At 37.4% G+C, this 15,775-nt stretch overlaps 2 protein-coding genes across 6 annotated transcripts in view; one reads left to right on the top strand and one right to left on the bottom strand.

Annotated features, from left to right (window-relative positions):
* Nucleotides 1–8,080, bottom strand: part of SGTB (small glutamine rich tetratricopeptide repeat containing beta) — a 40,754-nt gene extending 32,674 nt beyond the window's left edge. The window contains exons 1-2 of one of the 3 annotated variants that reach the window (XM_023537211.1): nucleotides 8,006–8,080; nucleotides 5,534–5,655 (exon numbers count right to left, since the gene is read on the bottom strand). In XM_023537211.1, the coding sequence (XP_023392979.1) occupies nucleotides 5,534–5,633 (100 nt within the window). In that variant the 5' untranslated portion in view covers nucleotides 5,634–5,655; nucleotides 8,006–8,080. Of the gene's footprint in view, nucleotides 1–5,533; nucleotides 5,660–6,997; nucleotides 7,283–8,005 lie in introns of those variants that run through there. The other 2 variants (XM_011371073.2, XM_023537212.1) reach the window with 2 other exon arrangements.
* Nucleotides 7,295–15,775, top strand: part of NLN (neurolysin) — an 88,966-nt gene continuing 80,485 nt past the window's right edge. For 2 of the 3 annotated variants that reach the window (XM_011371076.2, XM_011371075.2), the window contains exon 1: nucleotides 7,295–7,486. In XM_011371076.2, the coding sequence (XP_011369378.1) occupies nucleotides 7,446–7,486 (41 nt within the window). In that variant the 5' untranslated portion in view covers nucleotides 7,295–7,445. Of the gene's footprint in view, nucleotides 7,487–8,041; nucleotides 8,166–15,775 lie in introns of those variants that run through there. The other variant, XM_023537209.1, reaches the window with a different exon arrangement.

The raw sequence follows: 15,775 nt of genomic DNA, 5'->3' as shown, positions 1-15,775 counted from the left end.
TGTCTCCCACATTAGACTGTCTCCTTGAATATAAAGCCTACATCTTATTCATCTTTGACTTTAATAGAGTCTGGCAAATAGTAGATGCTCAATACATTTAATCTACTTCTTTGTTTACAGCGTAAGTAATAATTTAATTTCAGAAGAAATAAAAACAATAAAATCTGTGGTACAATTCTCTCCAAAAAAACAGTCATTCACAGCCACATGAAAGATGGATAGAACCCAACCAGGCCCTTAATCAAAACCAGAGTATGACATTTCAGAGCTAAACACCAATGGAACACCTACTAAACACCATAAGCTAAACACTTATGGTGAAGAGTTCATATGGTGACTGTGAGAAATTTTTCTATTCTATCTTGCTGAGCAATCCAATCCAACTACTTTATTTCTGCTGCCACTAACCTTAGAACACAGACATGGCACACACTCAACACAATTAAGTATCATTAAAGGAGATGGCTGTTTTGTTTTGTTTTGTTTTGTTTTAAACACAATTGCTTGGGTTTTGTTAAAAACCACTTTACTAAAGTATGGTTAATCAATAAAAAGCTGTACATATTTAATGTATACAACTCAATGAATTTGGGGATAAGTATACATCCATGAAACCATGGCCAAAGACATCCATCACCTCCCAAAGTTTCTACTCGCCTCTTTTTTATTGTGTGGGGGAGCAGTAGATAAAAACACTTAACATAAGACCTAACCTCTCAGCAAAATTTAGCTATATAACACAAAATTGTTAGCTATAGGCACTGTACTGAATAGTTGGTCTCCAGAATTTATTTATATTGCATAATTGAAACTTTGTGCCCTTTGACCATCACCTCCCCATTTCCTCTTCTCTCCAGCCCCGGCAACCACCATTCTATTCTCTGCTTCAATGAGTTTGACTATTTTAGATTCTACATATAAGTAAACACAATTTTTCGATAAGTAAACCTAGTTGCCAAAATGTTTATTCTAGTCTTCCTCAGTAACTCATGTTTAGAGACACATATGGTTTAGTGAGCAAAGCCACCACAGCCTTGGAACTCAAGATTATCTCATTATCATTATTAATAATCCAGCCACACACACAAAAAAATTTTAAAAGCCTGAGTGCAATAATTTATCTTATTTTTACCTCAAGATTATGATTTATGAAACAGGGATTATCACATTTGATCCTCCTTTCATGAGTCTATACTCAGGAATAAGTCATAAAAATCCAAAGAAATAGTATATATAATTACTGTTCTACTTTAACACTAAATAATATGTCCATTTGATACTGACGAGGACAAGTGAAGAATCTCTTCAATAATACCATGTCCTATCTGTATAGTACATTATTCAAAAGCTTTCATATGTATGTACCTGCTATCGCTGATTCTAATTCTCTTAACAAATCCCTTTGATGGAGAGAAGGCACATAGCTCCACCCAATAAACTTAGAAACTAAGATACAGACCAACTAAGTGATATGCACAGAATCACTTGATTCAATTCATCAATTCAATATTTATTGGGCACCTACCATGTATTGGATACTTTTCTAGATACTTCGGACACACCAGTGAATTTAACAAAAAAAGTCTCTGACCTTTGGGGCTGACATTCTAGTGGCGGATGGAGAGGTAGACTATAAACAATAAACAAGTAGAACAGGGCAAGGAGGATGGGAGTGTGGGGAGTAGAGCAGGGAAGCAGGCTGCAATTAAATAGAGTGTTCAGCGTATGCCTCATTCAGAAAAGAGATTTGACAAAGACCTGAAGGAGATGGGAGTATTTCCATTATCTGGAAGAAGAACATTCTGGCAGAGAAAACAACTAGAGTAAAAGCCCATAGGAAAGAGAATTTGGTGCATGCTGAGAAAGTGAAAGAGAGTCTGTGAACTATAAATCACAGAAGTCCAAATTATATAGAGTCTTTATACAATGAATAAGTAACATGAAGAGTCACTGCAAGATTTTAAGCAGAGAAATGACAGAATCTGACATACTCTGAAAAGATCACTGGTGGCTGTGTTGAGAATAGTCAACAAAGTGGCAAAGATAGCAGCAGAGAGACCAGTTAGAGGCTATCGCAGTAAAACAGATGAGAAATATTTAGTTCTATCCAGGGGTGATATCAGTGGAGGGGGGAAGAAGTGGTCAAACTCTATACATATTTTAGAGGTACAGCCGACAAGATTTACTGAACAACTACATGCAGAGTCTGAGAGAAAGAGAAGAGTCCAGAACGATGTGAAAGTTTTGGGCCTGAGCAACTGAAAAGATAGAGTTGCCATCAACTGAGATAGGACAGTTGTGGACAGAACAGAGTTTGGGTGGGAGGATCAGGATTTTGGTTTTGGAAATGTTGAATGTGAGGTACCTATGAGACATACAGGTGGAGATATCTAGTAGGCAGTTAGATATAGAAGTCTGGAGTTCAGAAGAAATGCCTGGACTGAAAGTATACATCTGAGAGATGTCGGCATATAAATAAAGAACATTTCAGGCCATGAAGCTGAATGATATCACCAAAAAAAAGTAAGTGTAGATCATGAAGAGAAGAAGATTAAGCACTGGACCCTGGGCACTCTGAGTCAGGGAAAAGAGAAACCAGCAAAGGAGACAGAGAAGGAGCAAATGATGAGATAAGAAGAAAACCATGAGCGTATGCGGTATCCTGGAAGCCAAATGAATAAAGTATATAAGGGGGGAAAGGATGAGAGAGCAATCAGCAACTTTATCGATGGTAGCTGATCAGATGAAGACTGAGAACTGACCATTAATAAATAACACAGAAATGACTGATGACCTTGATAAGAACAATACAGGTGGAGAGATGGCACCTTCTCCCTGTGACCCCTCATATGGTAGAAGGAGTGAAGGAGCTCTCTGGTACTTCCTTTTTAAGGCAACCAATCACAATCATGAGGGCTCACCTCCTAATACCATCACACTGGGCATTAGACTTTAACATATGAGTTTGGGGAGAATGCGAATATCTAGTCCATAGCACATGATAATAGTTAGGCAGACAGGCAGGCACAGTATATGAGTATCGATGCTGGTAGGTGGGTAGATGGGGCAGAGAGAGTCTGTGGAAGTTGTTTTCTTATTACTTCGATTTCCTTGGTGCAGCAGGCAGCAAGGCATTCATCTAAAAGTGAGTACAAGGAAGGAGATTTGGGATTTGAGATGACATGAGAAAGTGTTAAAGTGGTCATCTAAGAGAGCAAAAGTATGACCTTATAACAGAGAATGTGATTGCCAGACAGCATTAAAGGTCCCCATGAGGCTTATGGTCAGTCATGAATTTAAAGTGGGACCAGACAAGAAAGTACGTGTTTTGCTCCATCTACATACATATTTACATGGATAGGGGCAAAGTGTAAATGAAGAACTGGATTTAAATAAGGTTGAGTTTTGCAAGAAAGGGAGGGGTATACAAGGGTGTAATTATAATGTTTGACCATGGAATTTAAACTGGGTAAGGAGAGGGGTATTAAAAGGTAAGGAGTCAAGAGATCGGAGGTATTAGTAGGGTGGAATTGGTCAAGGAGGGATTCTAAAGGGCATGAGCTGGAAAGACTGGCAAGAGTGGTCAGGAAGTGAAACATTTAAGATAGAGATTACGGAGGGAGTGCAGTTTGTATAATGACAAGGTCTAGGCAAGAGTTTCTCAGCCTCGGCACTACTGACATTTTGGACTAGCTCATTTTTTGTTGTTGAGGGCCGTCCTGTGCATTGTAGTATGTTTAGCAGCATATATGGCCTCAAACCACTAGATGCTAGTAACACCAGCCCCCTAGCTGTGACAATCAAAAATGTCTCCAGACATTGCAAAATCACTCTGAGTTGAGAACCACTGGTCTAGGGTCTGACCAAGGGAGTGAATGGCTGAAATCACTGAGGAAAGAAGTTCAAGAAACTGAGAGCCAAGGGAACTGGAAGAATCATCTATGAGTATTTTGCAATTGCTAAGAATTAAGACAGGAGTAGTGCTAGAGAGTGTGACAGTGAGCAGGAGCCACAATAGTCAAAACATGAAGTAGTTGTCAGTATAACAATTAGGAGTGGGTGACTAAGGAGAAGGCTCAAAGCTGATAATATCTCAGCTCATCATAGTAGTGAAGCTGGTACTAGAACTTAGACTCATTTTCTAAGGCTTTTTTAAATGTCTAGAAGGTGGGCAGACATCTCCACATGATTTCATAGTCAATAAAATTAGACTCACAGAGTCAAAAAATAGGGATTGGTCAAAAACAATTGGCACCATTTCTGCATGCCATATATAACAAACAGCTGAAAGCACATATTTTTGGCTGAATACCATTCTAAATATAGGACATAACATCTTGGTTTTTAAAAATCTCTGAATTTTCCTTCTGGCCCTTAAAAGTATAATACTGTCTTTGATTAGAAAAGAAACATCTTTTATTAAATGATTGCATTTATCAGTTTGCTACAGAGCAGCCATAACGAACATCCTCCTTAAATAATCAGTCACTTTTACTTTCACATAGTCTAACCATTAAGCAGAACAAAAGACCTAATATTAAATAGACTGATTAGAATCTTCTCCAACTGTGTGTCGCCTGCTTCTCTCACTGCCACTAGATTAGAAGCAGTTTTAGAGCAAATGTCCAACTTTCATCCCTCCCTCCTAAAAGCATATTCACAAAGGTTGTGCTTGTTGAAATTAATAGATGTGTCCTCTTTATAGGAGAAACAACTTTAAGATGGGAAATTCAAATCGTACTATTATTTATTAATTTCTCCCAAATGCTCTCTTTCATTGCAATAATGAAGTCTTTAGGCCATAAGGAAGGTAGGCTCACTGAACCGCCACAAGTGCATCTACAGAATTCTATCTTGCTGGGGTTATAATGAATGTAAATTTTATAATGCATGATCTCAAAGCAGAAAAGATGGTGTCAATGAAACACATGATGCTATCTATCATCCAACTTCTGCTCAACTTTACAGATTACCGAATCTATTAGGTATAGCCCACATAAGACAAGGGTGAAATCCTATTTTAAGTCCCCGAATAGGAGGTAGTCAGAGCTTAATAGTGATATAATTATTAGACTTTTACATAGTACTTTTATGATGACTAAGGTATTTTCATATATTGATTCTCAACTGGATGCCTTCCTGTTAGGAAGAAGAAACAAGATCTTCAAATAAAAATCAGGATTTAAATCTCAGCTCTGTTCATTAATCTGGTTTCACTTACTTATCTGCTAAATGGGGATAATACTAACAACATTCACTATGAAGAAAAATCTCCCTACAATATGAATAGCATAGTTCTAATACATAATAGCTGTTCAATAAATGAACAATAGTCCTCTTATATTGTTGTTAATTGAAACAAACAAAACAAGCCTCAGAGAATGGAAACACGATACCTTATAGTTAAGTCTCTCTTCTTGAAAGATCAAAAAAAATTTTGATTTTGTTATAATAGATCACAAAATCAGACTTATAACTATTTTAGTCTTTATTTATAATCATAACACAAATGAACAAAAGACCAGGTACCTACCTTCCAAACTTTCTTGTTCATCTGAAGTATAAGCATCCATCTGACTCTGCTCCCGTAAGAAACGAATAACTGCATAAACTAGGTGCTTCACAGATGACATTTTAAAAGCTTAACCACTTTTCCTGGATAAGAAAAAGAGAAACACTGAACTAAGTTATTTTAAAGAATAGGTCAGAAAGGTTATAAATTACATTAAAATTAAGAAGAAGAAGGTAAAGAGGGTCAAAAATATGGTGATGGAAGGAACTAAACTTTGGGTGATGAGCACACAATGCAATACATACATGATTGCAATACATACATGATTATAAGTATATAATATTATAAATATTATATACTTAAAAATTACATAATCTTATTAACCAATTGTCACCCCAATAAATTTAATCAAAAAAATTTTTAAGTGTAAAGCAAAAACTAAAACCTCAATTACCTTCATGTCTTTCTATTTTTAGAATTAGGAGAGCACAAAGTGTTCTTATGGTAATGTATTACATATTTTCATTTATACCCAGTAGTCTTAGATTATATTAAAACTTGCGAAAGTAAAAATTTTCTTAAAACATATACAACATAAGCTTAGACTCTCACTGAAAATCTCACTTTATCTTAACAGTGTGCAGATAGAGATAAGGATAGGGTTATAGATACAGATATAGAAATCCCCAAAAGGCCTTAGTAAGAAATTGAAGGAGATTTCATACTGCTGACTCAGAAGCTCATCTATCTACACTGAGCATCTTCCTCTATTTCATGAGATTTTTTAAAATGTATGCGTAGTTTAAATTCCACCTACTTTTGCAGGCTGAGACAGTTATTTGATGAGTAAATATATTAACGAAAGGTTGTTCGACCAGTGTCATTCTTAATAAAAACGGCATTTCTATTTAATCATCAGACATGTCAGGAAATCACTGCCTAAATCGATGGACACTATAAACCGACCAGTGCTCTCTGCAGTAGAGGTGCTCTCGATGACACGCTGGAAGCTCCCGGTCATGTTCATTCACATGGAATACTATCGCATCCAAACAGTGGCGCAGGGCCAGCAGGCATTAATGGCTTATTTCCACTAAATCGCATCATCCATCTGCTCCCCAGTTTCCCTAATTCAAAGCCTGGGTGTGGTATCCACCACTAGGATGTTTACTATTTATGTGTTTATTTTAAAGGCAAGCCCAGCCTCTAAGCCATGGGGTCGCAAGTACTAAATAAGGCCCCAGGCAGAAGATGAAAAAAAAAAAAAATGGGGGAAAAGGGGAGGCAGAGGGGAAATGGAGATGTCCAACCTCCTCTACGCTTCTCCCCTTAGCTCTGCACCCAGAGCACATCGACCTCCTCCTTCCCCACTTCGGTACCCGGGCCTCGCCTCCGCCCTGACGGGTACTGCTGAGGGTGCGTGGTGCAGGCCCCATTGGAGGCGGCAGGAGATGCATGCACCCTTCCCAGACAGAAGCCCCTTACCAGGCAAGAGGACTCAAGACGGTGGCAGCGGGCCCGCGGGCGTCGGTAAACGGAACCTCTCGTCCCCTGGTCCTCAGGGCTTGAGCCTGGTTCCCGATCGCAGTACGGCCAGCGGTGGCCCGAACTTCCTCGGCCTCCAGGCCACCGCTGTCCCTCAGCCCACCCGGCTGGGCGCTCTACTCTCGGCAGCTGGGTCTCGCCGGAACCGCCCCAGGGGCGGTGCAGGACGCGAGGGGCGGGGAGAGGGGCGGGGCTGAAGTAAGAGCAGGCGTGTGGCCGTCGCACGTGGGAGGTCGCTGGCTGGACCCGCTGCTTCCTCCACCGCCGCCGCCGCCGCAGCTGCCGTTCCCTCCTGGGCTAGGCTGCCTCACGGCTCGCTGGCGCCCCGCCTCCGCCTCCCCCAAACCCGAGGACAACGCGCCCGCCGCTGCCGCCTCTCGGCTCTCCCATGATCACCCAGTGCCTTTCGGCTGTGCGAGGCCTGCACAGGTACCTCCCCACGCGCGTGTTAACCTTGACCGTGGGCAGGGCGGGGTCTTCTGCCGCGGCGGTGCCGTGCGCCCCGGCCCAGCGCCCTGGCCCAGCGCTCCTGACCACACCCCTAAGACGCTCCTGGGACTCTCCCTCCTGGCGACATGCAGGGTCTACTACCTTGAGGGATACCTGGCGCGGGAACCTGCGGGCCCCCTTTCCCTCCTCCTCTCCCTCTGGAGGGCATCCATTCTCCTTTGTTTGGAACTGCCTCAGCTGCAGTGAGCGAGACTGGTCACAGGCCCTGCCCAAGAGGAATGTAGAAAGATGGTCCAGATAAGAAAATCGTTTGTCTTTCGCTCCCATCCAGAACTGCAGATCCGTCATTAAAAGTGCCACAGCTGTACTCTGGAATAACAACAATTCTCGTTTGCCCCTCACACACATAGCATACTAATCATTTAGCATCCACACAAGGTAAAACCGCTGTGGTTTTGCTGATTTCCGTCCATGCTTTCTAACATCCTTTTTATTTACCTTTTCCCCGTAAACATTCAGCCTCTGTCGGGGCAAATTGACTTGGCCCAAAATGGAGGAAATGATTGCTTGGACACGGTTTGGGGCAGCCTCAGATGATCTTTTGGATTGCTTCCTAGCTTCTTAACCCCACCCTCTGCAACAGACCAGTAGCAAGACGGTGAGAGAATTAAATTCTTTGCACAGATCCACTAAATGGAGTGGTTTTTCAGAAACAATGCCGCTACCACCTCCATTCCCACATCTAGCCTTGAACTGTAAGTCTGAATGAAGATCCAACAGAAAAAAGGAAATGTGTGTTTCTTTCTAAGAAGATACTTATAAAACTACTTTGGGACATATCGGCATTTAAGCTTTTTAGCAGTATTATCTTGTACATTGCCACTTATCTGTGTGGAGCTTTGTGTTGCTCAGCCCTTATAATTAAGGTGCACCCAGTGGACAATAGTCATGGTAAAGAGTTAATGTAAAGACCGTATTTGAAGCTGTCCTTTTAGTCTGAAGGCTTCAAGTGGTATAGCTGTCAAATGAAGCTATACCAACAAACGAAGATAATGTAGTTGGAGAAGAGAATAAATTTCTCAATCTTTGTCTCGGGACCACTTTACTTCTCAAAACTTACTCAGGACCAAGAGCTTCTCTTTAAGAGTTATATCTTTTTATATTTCCCATATTAGAAATGAAAACTAGGAGATTTTTTAAGTATTTATTAGTTTATTTTAAAAATAGTAATAGACTCACTGCATGGATAAATAAAATTTTTAATGAAAAATAACTATTTTTCAAAACTCTTCTCCCCAAAATGAGAAGAGTGGCATTGTGAGTTTTCTTTTTTAGCTTTTTAAAAATTGTGTTAAAATATACATAACATAAAATTTACCATTTTAATCATTTTTAAGTGCACATCGCTAATATTAAGTACCTTGTTGTGCAATCATTACCACTATGTCTCTCCAGAACTCTTTCATCATCCCATACTGAAATTCTATACCCATTAAACAGTAACTTCTCATTATCTCCTAGTCCCTGGTAACCAGTATTCTTTTTGTCTCTAGGGTTTTGACTATTTTTAAGTGCCTCATACACTATTTGCTCTTTTTTGACTGGTTTATTTCACTTAACATAATGTTTTTAAGGGTCATATGTCAGAATTTCCTTTTTAATGCTGAATAATATTCCATTGTATGTATATACCACATTTTGTTTGTCCATTCATCTGTCCATGGACATTTGGGTTTTCACATTTTGGCTATTTTGAATAATACTGCTGTGATCATTGGTGTGCACATATCTTTTGAGTTTCTACTTTCAATTCTTTGGGATATATACCTAGAAGTGGAATTACTAGATCATACGATAATTGTTTGTTTAATTTTTTGAGGAAACACTATACCGTTTCACAGAAGCTATGCCATTTTACATTCCCAGCAGCAATGCACAAAGATTCCAGTTTCTCTACATCTTCACCAGCACTTGTTTTCTGGGTTTTTGTTTGTTTCTTTCTTTTTTATAAGAAGCATCCTACGAGTGGCACTAGTTTGCACTTTTCAAAACAAATGTGTGACTTAATGGAAGACAGCTGGATTCTTACATCTGCTTCTGCATTTAATGTATTGCATTGTTTTGTTTTGACTTAAGAGATAACGAAAATCCTACTTTTCATTTATATGTAGTAGGAAAAAGGAATGTTTTAGTAGCTTTTCTTAGATAATCATGGATATTCTTTGATAGCCCACTGAAGTTTGACAAGTAGTAATTTTTTAAAGGTTAGTTGCAATGTGGAATATGAAACTATATATGGACTTTCTTTACTCTGTTATGTTAAAATCCATGGATCTGTCTTACACTGTGAATGGGTTTGCTACTCATGCATAATTTTATAATATCAAATATGGTCATTTAGAAAATAGTGGTTCACTGTGTAAAACAGTTCTTCCTAATTTTGACACATTCCGCTATATAATATCAAACAATCATATTCCTTTATTAGCATCATCCATCATCATAAAAGTCCTCAAGTATTAGGATGCTGGCAAGTTCAAAGTGGCATATTCAATTTTTCAAAATTCTAATTTTCATTTGAAAGCTCAAATTTTATCATTGGTAACAAATACTATCAGTTGTTTTCTTCAAAGTGACAGATTCACTTTGTTAACATTTTTGAGAGAATTTCTGCCAAACACTGAAGCCTGAATAACCATAGTTTGTCAGTCGTTTTTTGCAAGTACAAATAGCATTCCATGAAAAAAAAGCAGCTATTCGGCTCACAATTCAGTTGCACAAGTGCTTTTGATTTGGACAACCAAATCCTCTGGAAAACCATTGTACTCAGAAAGCAGAAGTGCTTTATGCATGCTTTGTCACACATATGTATTCAGTGATTGAGATTTAATAAAATTAATCATTTTTACTATTTCATCAAGGACATTCTAAAATGAAATCAGCGTTATTTTTAGCATGAGGGAGCGTCAGTGAACAATATAATGGCTTTTAGGGCAGTTTGGTGCCACTGCCTCAATTTGTTCTAAGGTGCCAACAATTTTATTTACCATTGTTTTTCATCAGCAGTGCAAATGTCACCTAAGTAAAAATGGTAAATAATGTCATAGTATTCTTATGAAGTACTTTTAACCTTGGAATAGTCTCAAGGACACCTCCCTATACCTCATACCCCAAGGATTACAGATGATATTTTGAGAACTACTGATATGTTATTCAGATTCTTTGTTTATGCATAGAAGAAAATAAATATATGAAAAGCTATGTAATTATCTTCTTAAAAGCTGGCAATCTACCATTAATATATCAACTATTTTGTTACCTAAGGGCATATATTGCAGTTAATCAACATATACAGCAGTAGTAGTCATTAACGTGAGGCACTTGTGAATGAATCACAGAATCTCTTTGTTTCCAAATCTGTATACTCCAAAAGGACATGGAAGGCCCTCTGTGTTCTCTTGATATATTTTTCCTGTTTCCTCTGACACTTGGTAATTCATTTTTGTGTTATAAGAGCAACTAGGTTTTTGCTTAACTGACTTATGATATCTCTTGGGTTTTCCTGTTGGCAGAGCTGCTGTACCCTTTTCAAAGCCAGCTTAGCAGCCAGGGTCATTGATATAAGTATGAAGCCAATTTTTTGAGAATAAGTAGACCAGGAATCTGGAGATCAGACTAGGGTTGCTATAAAACTAACCTTATGACCTTAAGTAAATCTCTCAATCTCTTGGATCTCTCTCGAGTTCCTTATTTTGTAAAATAAAAAGGACTAGACTAAATGATATCTAAGATTTCTTTCAATTCTTGTTGCCATAGCAATTAAACTGCTACCTCAGCCAGATTGCACAGCATAAAAGCCAAGCAAAATCTAATGTATATTGTAGAACGAAGAATGCATGGCATGGTTAAAAAAACAACTGAGAAGGATGATTCAACAGTAGCTATAATAGCCCTAGTTTCCTATTTCAATTTAAAAAAGAAGGTTGGATGTTTAAAATTATGACTGCAATGAATGGTCTTTATAGAAAACTTAGAAAATATTGACAAGCAAAAAAAAACACATACAGTCCACCCATCCAGAAGAACCAATTGTTAACAGCTTCCAAAATCTTTTCTACATATAGACATATTTTATTTACAAATATGAGATTATACCATACTTATTATAATTTTTATGTAATAGAAACATCCTGGAGATGTGTGATAATTAATCTCTACTTTTAAACATGTCAACTATTTCCAACTTAATGCTATTAATAACAGTGCTTAAATAAACATTCTTGCTATTAAGTCTTTTTGCAAATCCTTAATTATTTCCTTAGTGTAAATTATTAACAGTGGAATTTGTACATCATAGGGCATGCATATCTTTCAAGCCATTGGTACTTACTATCAAAAAGTTTTTTACCAAATTATACTCTCACCAGCAGAGTATATAAATGCTAGTTTCCTACACCTTTACCAACACTGAGCATTTTAATATTTTTTATCCTTCCCAGTTTGATAAATGGAAACTTCTCTTATTGTAATTTGCATTTACTTACATTTTTTGAGGGTTTATTTGGTGAGTATAATTCCCTAACAGAAATTCAGGACTTGTCATCTAGAGACCAAAAAATTTGTTAATATTCTTTTTTTTTTTTTTTAAGTTTATCTGGGTAACATCAGTTAATACAATTATATAATTTTCAGCTGTACATTATAATTTGACATCTGTATATTCTATTGTGTGTTTACCACCCAAAGTCTAGTTTCCTTCAGCTACCATATATTTGATCCCCTTTACCCACTTCACCCTCCCTCTACACCCCTATATTTAACCCCCTTTAACCATCTATCCTTCCTCCCCGACCCTCTACCCTCTGGTAACCACTAGTCTGTAGTCCATGTCCATGAGTCTCGTTTGTTTGTCCAGTTCATTTGTTGCTTTTAGGTTTATATCCCACTTATAAGTGATATCATGTGATTTTCAACTTTTTCCGTCTGGCTTATTTTGCTTAGCATGATTATCTCAAGGTCCATCCATGTTGTCTCAAATGGCAGTGTTTCATCTCTTATGGCTGAGTAATACTCTATTGTATATACGTACAACAGCTTCTTTAGCCAGTCATCTATTGTAGGACACTTTGGTTGCTTCCATGTCCTGGCCACCGTGAATAATGCTGCTATGAATATCGGTGTTCAAATACCTTTTTGGATATGGGTTTTCAAGTCTTTAGAGTAAATACCCAGTAGAGGAATTTCTGGATCATATGGTAGATCAATTCTTAGTTTTTTGAGGAACTTCCATACTGTTTTCCATAGTGGCTATACCAATTTACAGTCCCACCAGCAGCGTAGGAGGGTTTCTTTTTCTTCGTACTTTCTCCAACATTTGTTATTACTTATACTGTTGATGATAGCTATTCTAACAGGTATGAGATGGTATCTCATTATGGTTTTGATTTGCATTTCCCTAATAGCTAGCGATATTGAGCATCTTTTCATATATTTCTTGGCCATTTGTATGTCCTCTAGGGAGAAGTGTCTGTTCAGGACCTCTGCCCATTTTTTGATTGGATCATTTGTTTTTTTATGTTATTGAGTCGTATGAGTTCTTTATATATTTTGGTTATTAGGCCCTTATTGGAGGCATTGCTTGCAAATATATTTTCCCATTCAGATGGTTGTCTCTTTACCTTGTTGACAGTTTCTTTTGCTGAGCAGAAGCGTTTGTGTTTGATGTAGTCCCATTCATTTATTTTTGCTTTTACTTCCTTTGCTTTTTAGGTCAAATTCATAAAATCTTTAAGTCCAAGGTCTTTGAGTTTAGTTCCTATGTTTTCTTCTATGCATTGTATTGTTTCAGGTTTTATATTCAGGTCCTTAATCCATTTTGAGTTAATTCTGGTGTGTGGTGATAGAAAATAGTCTAGTTTCATTCTTTTGCAGGTGTCTTTCCTGTTTTCCCAGCACCATTTTTTGAAGAGGCTTTCCTTTCTCCACTGTATGTTTTTGGCTTTTTTGTAAAAAATTTTTTGCTCATATAAATATGGGTTTACTTCTGGACCCTCGATTCTGTTATACTGGTCCATGTGTCTGTTTTGGTGCCAATACCATGCCGTTTTGATTACTATCACTTTGTAGTATAATTTCAAGTTGGGCAGAGTGATACCTCCAGCCTAGTTCTTTTTTCTCAGGATACCTTTGGCAATTCGAGGTCTTTTGTGTTTCCATACAAATCTGATGATTTTTTGTTTTATTTCTTTAAAAAATGCCAATGAGATTTTGATGGGAATTGCATTAAATCTGTATAATGCTTTAAGTAATAAGCTCATTTTAAATATGTTGATTCTTCCAATCCAAGAACACGGAATATCTTTCCATTTCTTTGTATCTTCTTCGATTTCTTTCTTTTAATAGGGTCTTATAGTTTTCATTATATAGGTCCTTCACATGTTTCGTTAGATTTATTCCTAGGTATTTTATTCTTTTGTTGCAATTGCAAAAGGAATTATTTTTTCCACTTCTTTTTCTGACACTTCATTATTAGACTATAGGAACGTTGATTTTTGAACGTTGATTTTGTATCCAGAGAATTTACTATATTTGCTCATTGTTTCTACTAGTGTTCTTGTGGAGTCTTTAGGGTTTTCTATATAGAGAATCATGTCATCCGCAAATAGTGACAGTTTGACTTCTTCGTTTCCTATTTGGATGCCTTTTATATCTTTCTCTTGTCTAATTGCACTCCCTACAACATCCAATGTTATATTGAATAAGAATGTCGATAGTGGACAGCCTTGCCTTGTTCCTTTTCTTAGAGGGAAGGTTTTTAGTTTTTCACCATTAAGTATAATGTTGGCTGAGGATTTGTCATATATGGCCTTTATTATGTTAAGGTACTTTCCTTCTATACCGATTTTGTTAAGGGTTTTGATCATAAATGGGTGCTGTATCTTGTCAAAGGCTTTTTCTACATCTATTGATATGATAATATGATTCTTATTTTTTAATTTGTTTATGTAGTGTATCATATTAATCGATTTGTGTATGTTGAACCATCCCTCTGCCTCTGGGATGAAGTTAACTTGATCATGGTGTACAATCTTTTTAATATGTTGCTGTATTCAGTTTGCTAGTATCTTATTTAGGATTTTTGTATCTGTGTTCATGAGAGATATTGGTCTGTAGTTTTCTTTTCTTGTGTTATCTTCACCGGGTTGTGGTATCAGGGAAATATTGACCTCATAAATTGAGTTGGCTCCTATTCGATTTTTTGAAAGAGTTTGAGGAGAATAGGTATTAAATATTCTTTGAATGTTTGGTGGAATTCACTAATGAAGCCCTCTGGTCCTGGACTTTTCCTTTTTGGTAGGTTTTTAATGATTGTTTCAATTTCCATACTGCTGATTGGTCTATTTAGATTTTCCAGTTCTTCTTGATTCAGTCTAGGAGGATTGTATTTTCCATTTCTTCTAGGTTGTTAAATTTGGCATTATATGCTTTTTCATAGTATTCTTGTATGGTCCTTTGTATTTCTGCGATATCAGTCCTAATTTTCCCTCTTTCATCCCTGATTTTGTTCATTTGTGTCCTTTCTCTTTTTTCTTTAGTGAGAACTTTCCTCTTATGATCGCTTTCGCCATGTCCCAAAAGTTTTGATATGTTGTACTGTCATTATCATTCATTTCCATGTATCTCTTGATCTCTCTTTTTATTTATTCTCTGACCCAGTTATTCTTCAGTAGCATGTTGTTTAATCTCCATGTATTTGTGGTTCTTCCTGATTTCTTTCTGCAGTTGATCTCTAATTTCAAAGCATTATGATCAGAGAATATGGTTGGTATGATTTCAACCCTCTTATATTTGTTGAAGCTATCTCTGTGTCCCAGTATGTGGTCGATTCTTGAGAATGTTCCGTGTGTACTAGAGAAGAATGTATAAGCAGCTGTTTTGGGATAGAAGGCTCTGTAAATGTCAATTACGTCCAATTGGTCTAATATGTCATTTAAGGATGTTATTTTCCATTGATTTTCTGTTTGGATGATCTGTCGCTCTCTGACAGTGGGATATTTAGGTCCCCTACTACAATAGTGTTTTGGTCTGTTTCTCCATTTAGTTCTGTTAGTAATTGCTTTACATATTTCAGGGCTCCCTGATTGGGAGCATAGATGTTAATAAGTGTTATGTCTTCTTGGTGTTTGATTCCCTTTATCATTATGAAGTGTCCCTCAGTATCTTTCTTTACCTTTTTTATTTGAAGTCTATTTCGTCTGGTATTAGTAC

Source organism: Pteropus vampyrus, unplaced genomic scaffold (assembly GCF_000151845.1).
Source record: "Pteropus vampyrus isolate Shadow unplaced genomic scaffold, Pvam_2.0 Scaffold182, whole genome shotgun sequence".
NCBI classification, from domain to species: domain Eukaryota; kingdom Metazoa; phylum Chordata; class Mammalia; order Chiroptera; family Pteropodidae; genus Pteropus; species Pteropus vampyrus.
The sequence above is the reverse complement of the archived record's forward strand: the minus strand, read 5'-3'. Positions and strand labels throughout refer to the sequence as shown.